Raw genomic sequence first — 22,440 nt, forward strand, 5'->3', positions numbered from 1 at the left:
TGTCCCCTGCTCTTGTCCCCGATAATGCCAGGGTTTACTTTGTAAGAGTCTCCTGAGCAAAACTGGGGGTGCCTCCTCCGTGCGTGACCCCTCCATCAGCGGACACTGATCCTGCCTCAGTCCGAGCTTGCTTTTTAAAGCCTGGCCCTGGAACAGCAGGGTGTGTTCTTTATTTAGCCGCTGCTGGCAAACCAATGCCTGCTCAACATGCAAGAGTTAAACTACAACAATTTTTCAGGGGATGAGACCCCTGAAACGACCCCAGCCGACTGCCGGCACACACACACGCGCGCGGGGAAGGCGGCCGATTTGCCCGTAACAAAGATGGCGGCGCGCGGCCTGTCCCGCCCACACCCCACATGTCCGCCCACACCCAAGATGGGCGCCTGGGCATCGTCACCGCCTCAGCCCCTCCGCAGGCCCGCTCTTCCCTACGAGCGGCGCGCGGCGCGGCCTCACCGGAAGCGGCGGCGCTCCGGCCGGCGCGGCGCGGCTCGGTGGCCAATGGGCGCGCGGGCCCGCCCCGGCCGCATCAGCTGCTGGGGCAATGTCTGTTGACAGGAGCCGCCCGGGCCGCGGCGCTGCGGTGAGGGGGCCGGGACGGGCCGCGCGGCGGGGGCGCCGCACCCCCGCGCCTCGCCGGCCGCCCCCGCCCCGCTCCAGGGGAGGCAGCGGACGGACGGAGGCTCCCCGCCGGCTCCCCCGGCTCCGTCCCCGTCGGGCGGGGAGCGGCCCTGCGGGGTGGGGGCGCAGGGAAGGGGCTGGGCTGGCTGCGGGGGGCCGGGGGGGGGGGGAGGGAGGGTTTTGCGGCGCCGCACAAAAGGGAGCGGCGGGGCCGCGGCGGCCCCGGGCGTGTGAGGGGGCTGCGGGGCAGCGGCGCGCAGCGCCCGGCCCCGGGGGTGCCAGGCAGCGCCGTGCCGGCCCGGGTGCCGTGTGGTGATGGGTATGGGCTCGCTTTGTTTGTTTTTGTCAGATGTGAATCCAAATGGAGCAGTCGGAAGGAGGCGGGCAGAGCCAGCAGCAGCCGCAGCCCTGGGGGAAGCTGATCCGGCTGGGTGCGGATGAGGCAGAGCCGCACGTCCTGCTGCTGAAAAGAGAATGGACCATTGGGCGCAAGAAAGGTGGGACAGGGAGGCGCTGCCCTGGCCCGGGGCGGTGTTCGGGGCACAGCGGCCATCCCCCCTCCTGGCCTTTACGGCGTTGGAAGGTGGACTGAAACTGGTTGGGTTTGGGGCTTCCAGCTGTTGGAGGTTGCTCCCCGCCGGGCTCCCCGCGTATTCCCAATTTATTTCTTAGCTGTACGAATATGTAGTTTTATGCTGACCTTTTCTTTTTCAGTAACTTGTGACACGGGCAGGTTTCAAAGTCAGGGTGCCTTTTAGGTAGTCTGTGGCAGTTCGTACAAACAAGGAAACCCGGTTGTTGATTCAGAAGTTTCTGTGCTTCAGTCTTGTTTACGTTCTAGTTTCATTTCTGTGGTTGAAATAAGTTGGAACTGCAATGCAAAATGCTTCGGCTTCACAGAGAAGAAAACACCCACATAAAAGCCCTTAATTCTTCTGACCATATAAAGACTGCCAGCAAGTACTGAAAGTTTCTCTGAGAGTCGATTTGAAAGCTTCATTCCCAGAGTCTAGGACTTGTACTACTTGTCTTTATTTTAAAGGATTTCATGCTCACTGTAGTTGAAACAAGGACTGAAGTTTTTAAACTTTCTTTTATGCTGCCTTGACAGTGCTAATTTTCTTTTTCCTGTTTCTCAGTTCAAGCTGTTTGGCTGATCAGTCACTTCCTGTAAATAGTTGTGAACACCAGATGCTATAGCTCTATGACAAAGGCAGACAGTGTCTTGTAGGAAAAATGTTTTGCAAATTTACAGTTGGTGATACCTATTGAGATTGCTTATCATTAAACTGTGGGTAAATTCTTCAAGCTGATGTCTGTTTGAAGGTTGTCTGGCAGAAAAAAAAGGTGAATTCTTTCTTGTTCAGTTGCTTTCATAGCTGTTTGCTAATGGATTAGTTAAATGGGTGGTTACTAGAATACCAAATTGTGATTTATAAGCAATATGAGGTAGTGCCTGCTGCTTTCCTGCTGGATCTGTTGTTGAGATCAGTTCACCCACAGTGTGAATAGGTGGAGGGGAATCATGGTTGTTTATTATAACTTTGTTGTAAGCTAGTGCTTTGAGTCCTTTGTGAGAGATCAGTGGAGAACCCTGAGTGTTGCTTTGAATATTCAATGTTAAAGTGAGGTAAAAAGACAAGGTTTTCTCAGAGCCCTTGAGTTGTAGGTAGGAAGGTTTTTATCACATTGTCATGACACTTCTCCTGTGCATCCCTAAATCTTAGTCCTGGATTTGTAATTCTCTTCAGCTTTATTAACATAATAATGTCAACAGAGATGAGGAAGACTTTCCAGTTTAAAAACAAACAAAAGACTGTAAGATAGAACAGTGATAATAATTTTTACTTTTTTTTTTTTTTATGACTTATTGGTTCCTACCCCTTCTCCCCAGTACACCAGAATAAAACAGAAGTTAACCCCAATGAAACAGCATTACAATGCTGTGGAAAAAGATCTGAGTGCTGTGACATGTGTGCCTTTAGGAGTTAAACTGAGCACTTCAGATATGTGTGGATATTTCTGTAGCACTCTAGAAAAGAGTTACTGTGATTTGATTTCCATCTTTGAGGGCTAAGACTGGGGGAAAAAGGCAACTGAAATATCTTCACACAGCTGAAGTGGTTATATCAGCACACGGGGCTATCTCACCACTTGTGTTTATGTGTCTCACACTAGTCTGTGTTGCTGCCTGTGTGACAGCAGAAGTTTTGAACTATTGCAGATGTACATGAGTCAGTTTATGTTGCATTTATAGCCATGTAGAATGCTGATCTGACTGTGTAATGTGTATTTTTAAGCTTGCTGGAAAATCTTTCTTTTTAAGGCTGTGACTTATCTTTCCCTGGCAACAAGTTGGTGTCTGGAGATCACTGTAAAATTGTAGTGGATGAAGAGTCTGGTCAAGTGTCATTGGAAGATACAAGGTTGGTTTCTCAGAATGTTCTTGGAGGGACTTTTGTCAAAAGCTCAGCAGGTATTTAATACTACCCCTGAGCTACCATAATAACATATTTAATTGCCTTCTGGGTTGAAACAGGGATTCAACATGATATCCTTCAAAACCTCAAATACGAAACTTTCCTCTTTATCTTTGTACATCATGGGCACATTCCGCTGGCCTGCCAAAGTGCCCCTGATGGCAGCTCTGCCCCTGCTTTGTTGTCATCTGCAAGCCTGATAAAGGTGTATTCCCTCTCCTCTTCAAGGTTGTAATTAGAGATAGGTCCAGGATATCCAGGATAGATCCCTGCAGAGTTTATACTCCCAGGAGCTGTGGGACGGAATGCTAAATTTTTGGGAAAAAAAGATTAGCTGAGATGTCTGGGAAAGGTTTATAGTTGTCATTCTCCAGTATAATCCTGAATTTCAGGATGTTCCAAATAGCAAACCAAGCTGTGTTTGCCTGTCATGGCAGTCTCAGAGTGTAGCCGTAAATCTCACTTGAGAAACTGTCCCTGGCAGAATTGGTTTAAACCAATCTTATGACAGAACAAGCTAAATAAATTGTGCATGATGCAGGAACATACCTATTTTTTTTTCCCCTTACCACCCCCTGAGGCAGAAGGTGCAGCCAGCAGAAAACTAGCAAAGCCGAATTAAAGTCAATTTTGTGTATGGTGTATTCATGAAAAGGTGAGGCTTGTTACAAGGTAGTGTAGCAGAAAGGCTGCACCCATGGAGCTTTGCCAGGGAGCTGCTTGTGCCTGTTACACTTCTGTGTATCTAACAAAGAGTAAATCCTTGGAGTGCTCTCCCTCTTGTGAGTTGAAGTGTGGCTGCCAGTTGCTGAATCAAGAAACCAAACAGGTTTGATACGACTGCTTGCAGAAAACTCTTCTGGTTCTTCTGGGTCTTCCAATGTTTGTGCCAAATAGCAGACGAGTCCCAGAAAATCAAGCTGAAAGAATATGGTTCTTGAATGTTTGAGTTGGCAGTAAAGATACCCAGAGTCACAGAAAAATACTGCAAGGTCAGCTTTTTCTTCTCTGAAGTGGAAAATAATTTGGAAGCATTGCTGTGGTCAAGCTCAGATTTTTCTGGTGAAGAGGAATGCATTGAAGGAGGCAGTAAGTGTGGGACAGTCAAACTGAGTGGACTTTGTTTCTCTGTTGTGTTTAATCCAAAGAATATAGCCAAATACATGTAGACAGCCAACATTTTGTCTTCTAATGCATAATGAGTTCTTGAATATACTTTGGAAAAATTACCCAAAATTTGCAGGTGAAAGAAAATGTGTAGAGCATTCAAAATTACTGAGTAAATAAAAGTTTGGAAGTAACAAAAGCTAAGAGTTAGCAAATAGTAAAATAAAATACTCAGACTCGCCCTCTTTTGGGATATGTTTCTGCTTTATTTTCCAAACCATGCACTAGTTGCTTTATACTGCTTGAAAGAAAACAAATTGTACAAGCTGACCTAACACAGTGGAGGCAGCAGTTGGATTTCTCCCAGTAAAAGCAGCTGTGAGATTCTCCATTTTGAAAAAGAAATTTTAAAGGCAACTAGTGTAATTTCTTGTTATTTTCTAGGATTTTTTCCTTTTAAGATTCTAAGTAGTAGGTGATGTTTCTGATCAGGAAGCTATTTAGACAAGGCTGATACTCATGCAGATACTCCCTTTCTGTGGGTAAATCAGAGGTTTGTCTGCAGTTGGTGCAGGTGTCCCCTCTGCTACTGAATTTTCCTCACCCTCCAGTCAAAACTATATCTATGAAAATTTAAAGAGTAGAAAATTACAGTAGAGAAAGGATTCTGTACCTTAATAGAACTTAAAACTCATTTCAGTTTACAGTGTGTTCAGGATTATATGCACTTTAATATCAGATAACTGTTAACCCAGAAGCTTTAACATAAACTACATTATTTTCCTGGATGGATGCAAATAAATATTAGAAATTATTAGACTGGCATTTTTCTTAGAAGGATATGAAAGTTTTGTACAGTACATAAATCATTCATCTACTTCAAAAGTAACCCTGTTCTGAGTGAAGCTGTTCATATCTATTCTGCAGAGCAGATGGAATTGGGAAGTAAACAGAATTTATGGTTCATTAATGAAATTGTAGAGTCATCAACCACATTGGAATTGAGTCTGGAATTGAGTCAAGGCCTGATTTTTTTTCTTTCACTGTTTAAAAAAGTGACATTGGAACCTTTTGTGACATAGTTTCACAACACAGTTTATATATGATAGTACTGTTTTTCTTCTCCCCCTGAAAAATGGTATAGCCAGTTGGCATCAATTCAATATCAAGTCCTAATGAATGGCCTTCATATTTGGGATTCTCATTGTACTTTCTACTTATTTTATGGGGAGTTTAATTTGAAACATCAGAGGAACGTACAAGTGTCATAATTTATCATGTGTGTCTGGTTAAAAAATACCCACAACATTAATCTGGAATGTCACCATATCTGTTAAAAGCCTCATGCTAAAGCCTGGAATTGGAAGTGAAAGACTGATAAAATTATCTGGGATATTGAATAATTTTTTCCCTTTGGTTGTTGGCTGAGTGATAAATATGACTGCTTTCGTTTACTACTGCATTGAAGGAAAGCTTATGATTTTCTGTGTTAAGTGATATCCATTTATTCCTATTTCATTTGGGTCCATGTGTGCCAAATAATTAATTAGTCAGCTCTCATTGAAGTCTGTGTAACTACAGAACTGAAAAGATTTGGCTGTCTGTGGTCGATTTGATGAGAAGGCTCTTGCATAGCTATTTCTGCATCTTGCTTTGTGTAACCAAGCCTGAGTGGTTACTAGATGTGTGATATTTTGGGGTTTTTCCTTTACCCAAAGATAGCTCGTGTTATTGTCCCCCAGAATAAGCTTGGAACTTGGCAGTCATGACAGAGTTACTTCATAAAATACATTATTGTGACATTTTACCCCGTGTTTAGTGGAATGTTGGGGCTACGAATTACCTGTAGAAGCTAAAATTCAGTAAAAGACGAGTCTTGTTGCTTGAATTCAGCTGATTTATTACAAAAGAAGGTCTAGTACACTTGGGGCAGGTAGGAGATGCCTTCTGGAAAACTGAGGAGATCAAATTTGATGTTTCCTAGTTTTGTTAAAGGACCTCTGTTAGGTTTCAGAGGTTGGTGTAAACTTTATTATTTATTTGGCAATTTAAGGAAATACAAATTTTGCTTCACATAATCTTTTAAATGTTATCACTGCCATCGGTGCGAAGTTGAAAATCAGTGTTGTTTTTAACATACTGACTAGATTCTGTTTTCCTCTTAATTGCTAAACTTTGGCAGTCATTCAGTGATTTCTCTCTTCTGCTGGTTCTTTGGTGCTTATGCCTTTCAGCCTAGTCAACATGTGTAGGCCTGAGGGGAGAAGTATAAGCTATGAGTAGTTTTCTTGCTCGTAGGAGAAGCTTGAAGTTTCATCAGTGTGACCCAAAAATTTTTGTTCATTTCTTGAAAGTTTAAAGTAGCATCTCATTTATGTTGGATTAGTTGATTCAGCCACATAGACTGTGGAAGCAGCTGCAGCAGCAAGACCAAGAACTAATACCTTCATCACGACTTGCTATAGTGCTTCCAAAGGGCTTGATTTTCCTTTTGAAATTTGAATTCATACTTCTGTGTTAGAAAAGAGAAGGGGGAAGGTGCTTATTTCCAAAAAACCCCTGCAGTGAGGAACAGTCCATGGTGCCCTCGGCAGGGGCCGTGCCTCCAGGAGGTGGCAGCACAGCTTTGCTGTTACTTCTTGCAGCTGCTCTGCAGAGGAAGAAAAGCAGTAAAAGCAGATATTTTCTGTTCATTCATATTTGGTACCATTTGCTGAGATTTTGAGTGGTAGGAGTCTGAAATTCGAGAGGGCTGCAGCCCTGAAGGATGCTTAGTGCAAGTGAGCTGGAATTATTCAGTACTTCAATAACTTGACTTGGTTATAAAACATTAATGGCTTATGTATACAACATGCCCATAAGGGGATAAAGAAATTAATCAGCAATGCTCTGCATTTTCATTTTCCCTAGTTTAATTTCTTCTACAAGTATTGAATTTTTTATCAATATCAAAATAATTCATTCAAACTCATCTTTCATTATGTATCACTTTTTTCCACCTTGTTAACTTCTCGCTTTCAAGTTGCAAACAGTCTAAATAATGTCATGATTTTAGGTTTTTTCCTTTTTGAAGGAGGAGGGATTAAAAAATTAACACTGCATGGCATTCCTGACTGTAGAGAAGTTCATTTGTCACGGAACCTCTTATGAAATTTCCAGTATTAAAAGGAAAACACAGGCTGGAGCTTTTTGAATAGAACTTATATTGTCCTTTCAATTTTATACATAAAGGGTGGAGACTATTGTACAGAAGCAATCATGTAATTATTTGGAGACATTGGCCAAATATCAGGGGCCTTTTGTCTGTCAACTGCCATCTCTTTACCAGTAGCTGCAAATGAGCTTTGAAGTTCAGTTGCTCTGCGTTTCTGTCTTTGGAGAAATGTTTTGTTTCTAGACTTCCTTTTTTTAAAAAATATTTTTTAGTCTACTTACATTTTTAGGGGGCAGCCAATAGCTTTTCTTCTTTAAAAATATCTTGTGCTTTCCCTTCCTTCTCCCATGTAATTATGAAAACATTTATGCTAAGTTATCTTTTCTTTCTCTTTACAGTACTAATGGAACAGTAATTAATAAACTGAAAGTGGTTAAGAAGCAGACATACCCATTACAGACTGGGGATGTGATCTATGTTGTTTACAGAAAAAATGAGCCAGAGAACAGTAAGTGAATAATACTTTTTAAATGGCATGCTTAGTCATTTTCTTTTGAGTCATGAGGGAAAAGAAATATCAGTGTAATAAAATTGAGTAGTTCTGCTTTAAAGGGAAACGTGTTTAAAAACAAGTCTCTAGAGAAGAGGTCATAGATGTGCCAGTTCTTACAGAGACAAATCTGAGCAACTGTCTGAAATTGAAATGTGCCTAGAAGTAATTTTGGTAGAACTAATGCATGGAATGGCAAGTAATGAGGTTCTAATCACATGTCCAGTGCTTCTTTTAGAAGTCAAATTGCTGGGGTAGTTAGTGATACTTTATATATCCCAGTGAAGCAGTTTTTAGCACCAGTAGGAAAGGCTGCAAAAGCTTTTTGTTTTGTATGTGTGTGTTTTTTGTGTGTGTAGGTTGGCTTTTTTTGTTTTAAAGAGGGAAGAAAAATGGGAGGGGAGATGGGGAAAGCCCTACAGTGAAAGTAGAATTGGTAAACCTGGAACAATGCTGTATTTACAATTTTCATACAGTAATAAACATATAAACTGTTAATTTAAAAATTCTAGATGCATACTCACTGTTTAAATACTTCTTTATGAAATTGCTGTTAATTTATATACAGACAGATTTATGCTGTCTGGTGTAAATGTTACATGAAGCAGTGATAAGCTGTATTTTTCTGTCTGTGGAGTTTATCTCACAAATCCTTTCTAAGTTGGCACTATTGCAGTTGATGCTACTTAGATGAATCACTTGGGTGAATTTTCCAGGCAATGAACTGAATCACTGATTTCCATTTGGGTTAATAAGTAGTTAAATTACCAAGCCTCCAGTTCTGCTTTTTCAGCTTTTCCACCTTCAAACACAGAGAAAAATTTAAATGGGGCATGCCTGTTTGGCCATTCTGAGTCCTACTGAAGGAGACAATATTTTAACTTCTGATCAGAAAAAGGATTGCTGCAAACTAAGACAGTCTTACTTGCTTGTAGGTGGTTGGAGGTGACAAAAAGGTAGCGAGGTAGACGAATTTTTGGGACAATATTAAATTCAAGTAAGATTGAAAAGAAAAGGATATTATCCAGTTGGTTTTATTAATAGATTCTAAATTAGTTTCTGGCTGAAACTTATGGCATGTCCCAATCTGTATTTTTGAGAGTTCATGTATCTCACAAAGAAATGAAATAATATTGATTGAAGAGAAGTGAGCTCAGAAATAATAAGCTTCTTCGAAGAACTTTGATTCAAGTATCAGTAAAAATACAGTCTGTTCTGACAGAGCAGATTTTAGGTTTAAGAAATGATTAAGCCTCTGGTTCCATGGCTGGCACAAGTTAAACGTCACACAAAAGCTGCTCTGCCTGGTTTCCTGGGAAGAAAAGATCTTGCTGTGCTGCTCCTAATTGCCTCCTAAGTAGGAGTATTAACATGGTACTATTGAGGTGACCCCTCATTTGCCTCTTCCATTGTCAGACACTTTAGGGATGCAGCCACTTGTGAATAGAAGTTGTTTATGTGGGATTAAGTTTCTTGAATTTTTATTTAAAGAGCATGATTAATATTTTTAAATCTCTTTCAGATGTTGCTTATCTTTATGAATCCTTAAACACAAAACATGATGCAACTCAAGAACCAGTAGGTAAGGAAGTAATTCAAGATCCATGAAGAGGAGCTAAGCTCCAATGACTAATATAACCCTCCTGAGAGAGTTTGATTCCTTGGAATTTTGAAGCATGATGTGGTGACTGTGACACACATATTTTTCTTTCCTTTCCCTCCTTCCAACTGTAGAAGTTAATGTAGAAAACCAATGCCATGTGACCAAAGATACCTCAAGTACAGGAAGAAGTAATGATGAGACCCAAATTACCTCATCACTGTCAGCTACTCAGTCTTGCTATGAGGAACCACAGCCATCTACTTCTACATCAAACCTCTTTAATGCTTCTCCTACCTCTCCGGTTGAGTCTGCATCTGTTCAGCAGGATAATCCATCTACATCTGGTGAGACTTGGGTCAAGTATTTAAAGTTTGATCACACAGTCGTAGAATATGCTGAGTTGGAGGGGACCCATCAGGATCACTGAGTCCAGCTCATCAACTGTTACTCCAGTTTTTAATTTAAACAGTTTGATCTCTTGCCCCTATCTCAGTCTAGAATTTGCTTTGTAAAGTTCTAGTGAAAATACCAGGTGCAGTAAATGTGCAGTTTAACTTTCTCTCTGTGGGCAGGCAGGGTGAATCCTGATGGATGAGTTGGAAGGAATTGTGAGAATTCCTGTATGCATTTGTCAGCAGTTCATTGGGACCTCATTGGCTCCTCTGGAAACAAAGCTTTCCCTTTGCTGTGATCCCAACCTGTTACGTATGATCAGTATTGCAAAACTTTGGCCTGGCATCTTTGTCAGGAAGACCTGGTGTGGATAATAGTCTTAAGAAATAAGTACTTTCCAGTTGAAAGAGGAATGGGGATTTTAAGGAGGGTTACACAACTAATAGGTTTTTCCCCCCAGGTTTTCCAATTAGATTGGTTCAGAGTGTGTTTAGTAAGTTTTGCTTTTCTGCTCCACTTTTTCCTGTTCAGATGTTTGGATTGATGTGTGTGCCATGTCAGGATTTGAGTGCCTTTTGTTTTCACACATCCCATAGCTGTGTGCAGCCATGTTCATGTTTCTGTTTTTATTTTATAGGATCACAGTCCTCAGCTGTCACTCCTGTGCCTGCATTCCCCATCTTAGAATCTGTGTGTCTAAGAGCACTGCACGACAAGCATGAAAAGGTGGATGCGAATGCTGAAGCCTCTGCAATTGCTTCAGAAATCACTGACAAAGAAAATGCAGAGTCAGATTCTCAAAGAACAGGGGAGGAGGAAAGTTTGGAACCTGCTAAGAAGAAACTAAAAGGAGGCTAGTATACTATAGTATTCTGCAACTTAACCCTCACCCCTGTCCCTCCGGATTTAATTACAACAGCTGTCATCAGTCCTTCAGCTTGTTTCTTTTGTCTCACTTACTTGATTTCTGGTCCCATGAAAATAATGTCTTCAGTAGCAGAAGCTGTAGTGTGTAAAGCAAGAGCCTCTTCTGGGACTGTTACCAGTAAACAGTGAATCAGTGCCTATCTTTCAGGGATTTTTTAAAATACTTGAATAAAAATAAGTTAAAAAGCGCTTTAAAAACTATTTCCTTCTGTCTTTGTAGATGAAGATATTTGTCCAAATCTTTCACCAGCAGCTTCAAGTGAATGTATAATTAAAATTGGCTCTGAAGATGCAAAAACATCAAATGTGAAACCAGATAAGATGGAAGAGACGTTAACTTGCATTATCTGCCAAGAACTGCTGCATGACTGTGTAAGGTATGTAAGAGTTGACAAAAGATTTAATCATGTGGTAATAATGCAAGACATCCAGTGGCAACTGTTTGAGGAGGTCAGGATAATCAGCATTTTCACAAGCCCTTTCGATTTTCATTTTCCTACCCTATGTAGATAGTCAAATCAATGCTAAATAGTTTTTTCAGGGTTATGGGTGTATCTGAAAAAATGAAAGATTTATATTTTGACTCAGTTTCTTTGTTTTCCAGCTTGCAGCCTTGTATGCATACTTTTTGTGCTGCCTGCTACTCAGGATGGATGGAAAGATCTTCTTTATGTCCAACTTGCCGTTGTCCAGTAGAACGTATTTGTAAAAATCACATATTGAACAACTTAGTTGAAGCTTATCTGATTCAGCATCCAGGCAAGTTGAACACTGTTGTCTATAAAATACCTGTGTGGGTTTTTACCCTGCTGTTTTCTCTGACATGGCTTGTCAGAAAACAAGTGCTTTAACATCACATAATAACCTGTGGAAGGTGATGTAATAATGTGAGTGTGCTAAGAATGCTTCATTTTAATTTGTTACTTAATCATGAGAAGGATGCTTTTGAAAAATATACTTGAATGTAGATTTCATTAAGTTTGATCATGACCTCTTGAAAACAAAACTTAAGTTGCCTGATGCTGGACCTCCTTAACAGAGAGGGGAATTTAACAAAGATGATCTACAACTCTCTCATCCAAAAACAAGTCTTAATGGAAATGAAAACACAATAATGGTAACTGCATTAAGAAAGTAGAGTGCAGATAAGGGATGTGAGGTGTTATTTTCTCTTGAAATTGGAATTTGGTTCTCGTGCCAGATAAATGTCGCAATGAAGATGATGTTCGGAGCATGGATGCCAGAAACAAAATTACTCAAGACATGTTGCAGCCTAAGGTGCGGAGATCTTTTTCAGATGAGGAGGGAAGTTCTGAAGATTTACTGGAATTGTCTGATGTAGATAGTGAATCCTCAGATATCAGGTATGTCTGTTTTTAAGTTGTGTGCTGAATTAGATGTGCCTGTGTTTGAGTGCACAGACCCACAAACTGAGTTAGTTTCACAAAGGTTCTTATTCCTGATAGTGTTTCTGTGAGCATTGCCAGAATCTGTTTGCAGATTAATTTCACTCTTTACAGTAATTAACTTCATAGTTTTGCTGGCCATCCTTTTGAACCTTGAGCAATCAGCAGAAATTAGAACTTTTAAGAAGTCCAGCAAGATTCAGTTTGTGACCAACAGTTCTATGTTGAATTGTGCAAAAGAAAAAAAAAAAAAAAAAAAAGACAGGTTTGTGGCTAAGATTTTATCAGGAGATAAAGCAGTCCATGATCTATGAATGCGTTTGCAATGATTGTGCTTTCTTATGTGCCTGCAATGCTGCTCTCACTTGGTGTATGGTACCAAAGCAGCTGATGCTTGACTCTAGGAATTCCCAAGTACCAAAATACCTCCTCTTTATTTTCAACAGCAAACCCTTTTTGCTCAATGTCTACATTGGAGCAGAAGAATTCTTGTAGATAACTTATCCAGCTTTGTTCTGCTCTCTCTTTCAGTCACATTGCTCTTTTTTTTCCTTTTGTTTAAAATTTCTTGAGGAATACTGCAAAACCCAAAGTTTTTATCTGTCACAACTACAGCAGAGCTAGGTACTGAGTTACATAAACTTTCATCTGTCACTGAATGAGGAAGTCCTAAATTTAAACTTTGAGAGTCTGACCAGCCTTGTCTAGCATAGTGACGTAAGTTGTATTTGCATTTGTTTGGTATAATTTCATATTGTTCTTTCAGTCAACCATATATAGTATGCAGACAGTGCCCAGGGTACCGAAGACATTCTGTTCCAACTGTGCCTGGCACAGGCCAGGAGACAGAGGCAGGAGGAATGCAGGCTCTGGGAGATGCTCCATCAACCTCTGCCAACTTCCCTGCAGGTCAGTGTCACATTGCCCCAGCAGTGCAGCACTAAAATACTGCAACTCAGACACTTGGGGCAGAGTCACAGAATGGCTGGGGTTGGAAGGGACCTTTGAAGATCATTTCCAACTCCCCTGAGCTAAGGAATGAGCTGTGCTACAACAATGAACTAAATTAGACCTAAGCAAGCTCCCTCTCACAGGACTGTGAGAGCAACTCCACACCGATGTCTTTGCAAATACAACATTTGGCTGTGATTGTCCAAAATGGGTTATTGGTGGTTGAAAAGTTCTTAACCTTTTCTACATACTGAAATATTTTACACACCTGTGCAGTTTAGAAGCCTGAATGCTGTTTTTTTGCAGTTTTATAGAGTCTTTAAAAAGGTTGCTTGTTACTTCAAGATTTTTATATTGTTAATATTCACTAAGATTCCCCATCCAGATTGCAATTGTGTCAATTGCTCAATCTTTTTTTCTTTCCTTTTTAACCCATCCAGCTGTTCAGGAATATGTGTGTCCTGCTCAAGGAAGTCATGTAATATGCACCTGCTGCTTTCAGCCAATGCCTGACCGAAGAGCAGAGCGTGAACAGAATCCTCATGTTGCTCCTCAGCAATGTGTGTACACTTTTTATTTTACTTTCTACAGAACTCTCTCCTTATTTATTATTAAACTTATATTTACTTGAAGACTGTTTTTTATATGAATCTTCTTTATTTGGACACTTGGAGTGACAACATGCAAGAATCTTCCTTTAAAGAATTTATTAGTCCTTTAAAGAATGTATTTTAAATGAGAAAGTTGTACCTTTTTTAAACCAAGTTTATTAGGGCTCTGTTACTGATTTATGAGAATGTGTTCATGTCCTTACAAGGGTTTTCTTTATTTTACAGGCACAGTTTGTCTGCAGCCCTTCTGTCACTTGTACTGGGGCTGCACTCGCATGGCATGTTTTGGCTGCTTGGCACCATTCTGTGGTATTGTGGAGTAATTTTTTGCTTATCAGCCTGTTCAATTTGCAATAATGTCTGCCTGTTGTGAACTTTAAGTAACTTAAGAGACATAGATTAGTTTGTAGCCCAGTCATGCAAAAAGAAGCAAGGCCTGTGTCCTCACATCACAAACACAAAAAATTGAAGTGGTGTGTGTCTTAACTTTGAGAGGGTTTTTAACTTTGTGTCTTCATGCAATATTGGGGTTAGAAACTACACTTGCTGAGCACAATTCTTTCCAATATAAAAAAACATGGTGTGTTTCAGTCTAGTAAGAGAATCATACAAACCAGTGCAAAAGCACAGAACAACTGATGGTAACGGATCAGAAAATAACCTTGCCCTCTTGAACATGCAGACTTCTGAAACTCAGGGGTTTTTGACATTTAAAAAAGTAAATTAGAGCAGTTGGAATGGCTTGGCTGCAGTTTGGAGCTAATGGAATATGCTTTACTAGCACAGGTAATTTGTGCAGCTTGGTAATGTTTGCGGACTGAAGCTGAAATTTTAAAATCTCAGTATCTTCTTTTTGCCACTAGAAGTTATAAATCACATGCATTAGCAAATGTTGAAGGCAGTCATGTACTTGGTGCTCACGTGAGCCTGTGCATGTTATTTCAGGAAACAGAAGAACCTTCAGAAAATGTGTGAGGGCCACCGGGTTTGGGCAAAAAATAGTAACTTTTCTTCTTCTTGTTCTGATTAGAAATAAATCTTGGTGATAAGTGTTTAGATGGAGTCCTGAATAACAACCACTATGAATCAGATATCCTAAAGGTATGTTTAAAAATCATTGTGTGTGATAATAACAAATATAAAAGTTTAAGATGTACTCACTAATGAAATGGAAGTGACGTGCTGCCTAACAGTTACTGTGTCACTTGCAGAACCTGATTCTAAAAGGCTGATTAAATGAGCTCCAAATGATCATCCAAAATACTATTGAAGAGAAAAATAATTCAATAAAAACATACCAGGAAAGCTTGTTAAATATTTTGTCCCAGACAAGTATGGGAAAATATTTTGCCCATACTATAACAGGGTTGCCTAAATTAGATAAACTGAGTGAATTCTTCATTTGAGGGAAATGTGACCAAAGAGAGAATGAGAATGTCACCATGAGAATGTGACTAGAATGAATCTATTTGCAAACTTTTGGCAAAAGTGGAGATCTGAAAAAAAGATACTTAGTAGAAGGTTTTATTGGTGGTCTGAATGTATCATGGTAATTAAGTTACAGGTATTTAATTTTTACTTGTCATCAGCATAAACCCATTCTGAAAACATACTGATAGATTTGGAAATATTTGAGAATAAATGGCTTGCTTACTCTTTAAGATTAGAGATTTTTCTAAATTAAACACTTAAATTGCTCTTTTCAGGATTACCTGGCATCCAGGGGTCTGACATGGAAAAATATGTTAAATGAAAGTCTCTTAGCTCTTCAAAGAGGAGTTTTTATGTTGTCAGGTATGTGTTGTGTTCAGTTTGCATGTGCATGACTCCTTGATTGGATGTAACTCAGCAATGTTATCAAGAAGTTTGGAGTTCTGTGTACAGAACAAGTGCAGTCCTGGCTCTTCAGTTAAACCTGATTCATTAAGCCTTGCATTTTACAAACTGTTTTTCTCCCCAGATTACAGAATTACTGGGAACACAGTGCTTTGCTACTGTTGTGGCCTTCGCAGCTTTCGAGAACTCGCCTACCAGTACAGGCAGAATATTCCTGTTGCTGAATTGCCAGGTGGGGACTGTTTTGCACAGTAAGGAGGGGAAAAGTAATTTAAAGAGTTAACATGAGTGCTATCTTTGTATCAGTGTTCTTTTGGCACTTTACATGTCGCCCAGTGCAAATCTTGTTGCAGGGCTAATGTCTTAGCTCCTTGCTTTACTTGTCAGCTGCTAAGCTTGTGTATAGTTATTTTCAGACTCCCTAATGGAACCTTTTCTTTCAGTATCATTTCTCATCTGTAGAATAAATACATCTGCAGAGTGAAAAGAGGAACTCAGTAAAATCAGAATATAGTCAACAGGAACCAATTGCTGCAATTAAATACATTTTCCCGTTTCAGTACATAAAATGATGCATCTCATGAAGAATTTAACATTTTACCAGCTCTCAACTAGGAACAAGAGTGCTTTCATAAACTGATTCTAAATCTTTGCATTTACAATTTTAGTATAAAACAGCATGCAAGCAGCTCTCCCTCCTTCAGACCTAAATTTTGTTTGGATCAGAAGCTGTTCCAACAGTTTGCTTTTAAATATTACTTTTGTCAACTTAGTTCTTGCTGTTAACAACATCTTCCCAGTCTTAAGTTATTGAGAACTCTGTTTGTGCTGCTGTGCACAATGAGCAAAAATTGTGTACCTGGTTTGCCCTTAGCATTGCTTGTCAGTTCAGCTGCTGGACAGCTGAGTTGTAATATATGTGAAGGTGGGGGAAAGCAGCAACTCTACCCAAATTAATAATCTTTCTTTTGTATGGAAATACATCTAGACAAATGCTGAGTGTCTAATCAAGTCCATCTCTATTAAAATAAATGGTAAAACTTCAGTTGACAGCACTGAGAAGCAAATACTTTCATCATAAGTCTGCATTAACATTAAAAACTAATTTTTTGTCCTTCACAGTGTTGTGAAACAATACAGTTCTACAGGCATTTCTTGCCAATTATATGTTGTTTCTGTTGAGAAACCACCATTAGCAGTGGCTTAATAATCTGGGTCACTTTAATGACTTTTGTAATAAATGCAGCATTTTGTTTGCTCTTCCTGTAGTGACTGTCACGTCACGTCCTGATTGCTACTGGGGACGCAACTGTCGAACTCAGGTCAAAGCACATCACGCCATGTAAGTTGTACACTTTAGAAGGTGGTTTTGCCTTATGTTTCTTAAAAAAAACAAGCCAACAACAATCTAAATGCAGCCTTTGAAGTGCCAGAACTTAGAGCATAAAGCAGGATTTGGTGAGCATTGGGGAATTTTTTGTCATTTTTCTTCTTAACACAACTTTGAAATGAGTCCTCCGTGCACATCAAGGGCACTGCCAGCACTTGTAAGTTAATGTAACCCATGGCTGACACTTCTTGAGTCTGTTTTTCCACCCACTGGGGTGGAAGGATTCTTTTAGTGAAGTGCAGCTTCCATTGAAGGGATCAGTTGGTGGGAATAATTAGCAACAGGAGCAGCTTGGAGCACGTAACATAAGCCACAGCAGGTTCCCGAGGAGTTTCTAGGTCTTACATCTCTGACCCAAGGAATCTGGCCTGCCTCAAAAATTAAACACTGAGCCTGAAAAGAGATTAACCCTCTACTTGTCAGCCTTGGACTCCTGGTATCTGGTGAGAAATGTCCTTCCAAAGCAAATCAAGCTTCTTGAGTAAAAATATCAAGGCCTCTGATGACCAGTGCAGTTTTATTCTTACAAAAAGATGCACATGTAGTAAGACAAATATTAAAGACTAATAAAACAAAACAAAAATTTTCTCCCTAAGAACTTAACTGGTTTCTGGGAGGGTTGAAAAATCCTTCTAGCCTTATGAATAATTCTCTAAATTCTCAGTGTAATTTAAGATAGAGGAGCTGTTACCCCTTATTGAGGAATTGCCTTAATGAATAGAAGATTCTGCAGTATTTTTCTAATGTTGCAACGTACATACCCACTTAGCATAATTCCTTTAATATTTCAGGTACTGTGGGTTGAAAATAACCAGTCTGAGCAGCTCAGGCAAGCAGATCATAAGACAGACTTGTAAAATATTCATCTGCAGTCTCTTACAAATTCAAGGGTTTTACCAAATAGCTTTCAAAAATAATTTTGGATTTAAGTTGCAGATGTAATTTGAAGTACCACTGCTATCTGTAACTTCACATTATAGGACTGTCTGTGTCCCCAGAGGAGATTTTGTTTTGAAATGTTAGCGTTAATTCAATATCAAAGTACTCACCAGTCATCTTTGTTCATGTTGTGGATAATTTCATCTAGAATAAAAATGACTCAGGGTTTTTTTTCCTTTTTTTTCCTCCTTTCTTTTTTTTTTTTCCAAGCATTAGTCCTTCCTAGAACTTTACTGGCTGCTACTCTTAGTTCCTAAAATCCATAAAAGCAAACAATCCTGTCATACCACTCCTTTATATCCAGATAATATTTTAATTTTTTAATTGAGATAATTTTTTCTGCCAAGTAATTAGATTATGTGAGCAAGATTTTCTGATCTTTGATCTAGTCCAGCTGAGGGGGAAATTCAGGGTCTCCTTTGCACCATTTCCTCCACACGTAGTGACACACTCAACACCCCAACTTCTGTTTCAGTTGTGTGTGAGGGGCCACATGGCCCAAGCAAGAGAAAAACCAGGAGTGAACAGTGAAATGTTTTTGAGAAGTGGGAAGAAGTGCTTGGTACTAAATTATGTTACCTGTTTAATCCATGAAGACAGGTTTGCCATTCCCATAAAGCTTACATAATACAGGCTGAGAAACTTTTTCTTTCCAGAAGATTCTAAGCCACTAAGATATGTGTTTATGTTGAAATGTAAAATTAGCCTGGTTAATTCTAGTTCTTAATGACTTGTGTAATGCTGTCTACTAAAAGTTACTAATATCTTGCAGGGGAAAATTAAATCACCGATTCCTGTTTTAATTGCCTTCTGGGTTTGAAGTATGCAGAAGTATAGAGGAATGCTTTTAATAACAGGTTTTCTGTGTGCATAATAAAACTAATGAGGGTTAGGCAGGAGAGATGTTGAAAATCCTGTTACGTGTAAAATGACAGTAAAGTATGATCTAAACAGGTTCTGAAAAAGAGATTTTTAGTGTGTAAATGGTCTTCTTTAGAGTATTTAACATTTAAAATACCCTGTGCAAAATGCTGACTTGCTTTTGTTGCCTGACTTCTGAGAACTTTGTTATATTTTAATATTCTTATGTTTTTCTTTATTTCAGGAAATTTAATCACATTTGTGAGCAAACACGATTCAAGAACTGAAAACTTGTAGTCTGTAGAGAGGGGACAAAAGCCTGTTACACTGCTTGTACAGTTTAATGTTTCAGGGGATCTGCTCAGTTCCCCCATAGCAGGGAATCATTAACTTTTCCATCAGGTAACCTGATGTGAAATTTTTAATTAGTAGAATTTTACAGCTGTACATGAATAAGGTAGATTTTTTTTTTTCCAAAGTAGTCCAGCAAGCATTGCATTCCATGCTCATGACTACAGTGTCCCTGTGTCACTTCAGTGAAGAACACAAACAAATCACACTCACAAAAACCAGCCATATCTTGGGATGACCTAAGAATAAGGAGTGTATTTGCACTACTTGTGAAGAAACTAAGAAAAATCGTTAGACTTAAAATAGAGAAGCTTTGTAAAAGTATCTGATGGGTATTTCAAGAGCCATTAATATGTAAGAAGGATATTGTCAGTGTATATTTGTAACTGCATTTTGTTGCTACCCATTGCATTTGGGCTAGAAACCACATTAATATTCCTTTTTTAAAAATCCATCCAATAAACAGCTGTTTCAACTGAAAGCTTCTACCATATGTGCAGTGTTACAGTGGAGGTAATAGTTTCCTTTCTTAGTTTAGACATGTTGATGTTTTTATTCACGTGATATTGCAAAAAGAATTGCACAAAAATTTGAAGATCACATTTAAAGTTGGGGTAATACTTGAAGCAGAAGAGACATCTGCTAATATTACTTCTGTAGTGTTTTATATCAGAAGACCAAACAGTGCTTTTGACATAGAGCAGCCAGTAGGACACACTGGTTCATTTTTTTGTATTTCTTTTTTGGTTTGATACCATGTGCTAAATATGTACCTCTGCAATGCAGCTGTTCTCTAGCATGCATACACTGGTGAAAACGTAGAAAAAGCTGTAATTTAAGACAGAATATAGCAGCTTTACTGGAAGGAACAATCTTACAGAAAATGAGTGTATTTGGACAAATTGTAGCAATATGGATGCATTTCTGGATAGGGATAGAGATAGGGATCATGAAGGGGCACACTGGTGTCACTGACATAGGAAATGTAGATTTTACTTTCATGCCTTCTGCAGAGCTCATTCAGGAGATGTCCCAAGTGTCGTTAAAGAAATCCCAACTTTCCCCCTTCCCTACAAATTGATATAATCATAATCTGGTTGCTAATGTTGACAGACCTCGACTGGGACCAATTTTGTTTTCGTCATACCTAGAAGAGTGAAGCAGAATGAGAAGAAAGCATACAAAGTTACCTCTGTAGAGACCATGTTGTTTTTAAGTATGCCTTATTTTATGAGCAGGATTTATACTTGGATGTTAAAAAGTGTACACACAGTATCTTGTGATATAATGGAGCACAAATGATGCAGCACATCGTGTCTACTGGTTGCAGTGAATTAAACAACTATTTCCAGTAATGCACATCTTAATATAATTGCTAATTAGAATGATGTCTTTCTGTTTAGATTTTTTATTTTTGAAAATAGCTGTCGCAAGGATGGGTCTGTTGACCATGCCCTTATGCTATTAAAAATACACTTTGGTGTGGACTTCTCTTCCTAATCTCTGGGCATTTTCTCCTGTGAGTAGGATTGAAATTGGATCTGGAATATTACTTGAAACTTCCTTTGACAACAACAGTGTGTTTCTGTCTTTTAGTATTAACAATGTTCTATTGCTTCTGTATTTGTATTTTATGTTTAGATTTTTTAATGGTTATTGTATCTTCTCAGGACAACCATTCCCAGCTGGTTTTGATCTCATTTCATCTCTGGCTGTGCATGTAGCAAATTGAGTGCAGTTGTGGAGATCAAGCCTTTGCACATTATATGCAGAAATGTGCTTTACATTCTCATTCACCACTCCCACACCCCAGATGGGCGTTCAGCACAGCCTTGTCACTGTGCTGGTGTTCAAGCCTCTTGTGCTGAAGTTGTTTTGTTGGTCAGGAGTAATTTGCACTTACTCAAGTCATGTTTGTGTAGGGGTGTATTGTGTGACCATAAGGAAAAAAAATGGGGGAAAAAACCCCAACAGCAGAACTCACGTGCTTAACATCTAAAGTACCTGTGCAGTAGATGTTCTTCAAATTCTTTTTCTAAACCCCTCTTCCTTTTTCCCTGTCACAGGTAATTAATCTGCCTTTCTATGCATATAGGGTTGCAGTAGTGCAATGGAATGAAGGGATTTTTTTGTCATTTATATTGTACCAGGAAGAGATCAGAAATTGACTTGCAGATGGAGAGGGTGAATAAATCCTGATCTTTATATGCTCTTAAGTAACTAAGAGTATCTGTCATGGGTATTACATACTCTACATTAGACCTTTTTAAATGTATGGTTACCAGGTGATAGTTAATGTGATAAATGTATGAACTATGCTTGGTGTAATTGTTTAAATACTTTAAAGGTGCAGCATATTTTTAACCTGTCTAAAGCACATCCCCACCTCCTTTATAAGAGATGTTTGGAAGCTGAGCATGAAGTGTGGTAGAATAGATGTGGAAACTGAGGTGATTATGATAGGATTTGACATAGTGGTGAACAAGGTAAATAGTCTCTCTCTTTGAGAAAAGTTCTTTTATAAAGAAGGTGGAGAGTAGTTCTTCCAGTTCTCTTTTGTGGTTTATTTTTTTTCCTGAACTAAGAAGTTATTAATTAAAAAAAGAGAAAAAAGCTACTGAAGTTGTCTGTTTGTTTCTTCTGTGGCATGTACTGTCAGCATGGAAATGGATGTATGCAACACTTGCTAATACTTGGTGAAGCTGTTAATTATGTGGATGTTGAGATTTTACAAGTAATTACTATCCCTGAACTTGTAGTAACTGAAAATGACATGAGTTATATCATTCTCAAACTTCCTTAAAAGTGTCTGATGATACTGCAGAGGATCATCAGTATCCCTACAGGATGTATAATAAATTGTATGAGCAAAAGATTATTAAATAGAACCAAGAGGGCTTCAAGATGCTAACAAATTAAAAAGCTTGCTACTTTTTAAAAAGTAGTTACTATTTTAGTTTCTTGCAACACCATAAACACTGAAGTGACAAGTATTTTACCACTTGACTTAACAGCAGCCTAGATGAAATTACTGTAATACTGTGTTCATCTTTATTATAATTTAATTTGTATAAATTATAAACTAACTACTACAATGTTTTCTGAACAGAACTTTAGCCTTGTTGAGTAAATAGGAGAACTTGCCTGCACCCTGTTGTGTCTGAGGTGGAAGACAGGGATGCCACAGTGGTTAAGCTTCAAGTTGTGGTTTAGCATCGCAGGATTTTTGTGCTGCTGCCATTCCCATACTTGAAGCT

At 39.2% G+C, this 22,440-nt stretch overlaps 1 protein-coding gene across 2 annotated transcripts; it reads left to right on the top strand.

Moving 5' to 3' along the window:
• Positions 1 to 513: 513 nt before the first annotated feature.
• Positions 514 to 21,800, top strand: CHFR (checkpoint with forkhead and ring finger domains). Of its 2 annotated transcripts, none has more exons than XM_053993903.1 (18): positions 514 to 586; positions 974 to 1,121; positions 2,951 to 3,050; positions 7,764 to 7,873; positions 9,438 to 9,497; positions 9,650 to 9,862; positions 10,549 to 10,764; positions 11,059 to 11,215; positions 11,443 to 11,597; positions 12,040 to 12,202; positions 13,011 to 13,153; positions 13,636 to 13,755; positions 14,032 to 14,115; positions 14,837 to 14,907; positions 15,513 to 15,600; positions 15,767 to 15,874; positions 16,912 to 16,984; positions 19,077 to 21,800. In XM_053993903.1, exons 2-18 carry the CDS (start codon positions 986 to 988, stop codon positions 19,117 to 19,119), a joined length of 2,040 nt encoding a protein of 679 aa, XP_053849878.1. In that variant the 5' UTR covers positions 514 to 586; positions 974 to 985; the 3' UTR covers positions 19,120 to 21,800. The 2 variants fall into 2 exon arrangements, with proteins under 2 accessions (XP_053849878.1, XP_053849877.1); XM_053993902.1 differs by lacking the exon at positions 514 to 586 and adding an exon at positions 636 to 741.
• Positions 21,801 to 22,440: the final 640 nt, after the last annotated feature.

This window comes from Vidua macroura, chromosome 18 (assembly GCF_024509145.1).
Source record: "Vidua macroura isolate BioBank_ID:100142 chromosome 18, ASM2450914v1, whole genome shotgun sequence".
NCBI lineage: Eukaryota > Metazoa > Chordata > Aves > Passeriformes > Viduidae > Vidua > Vidua macroura.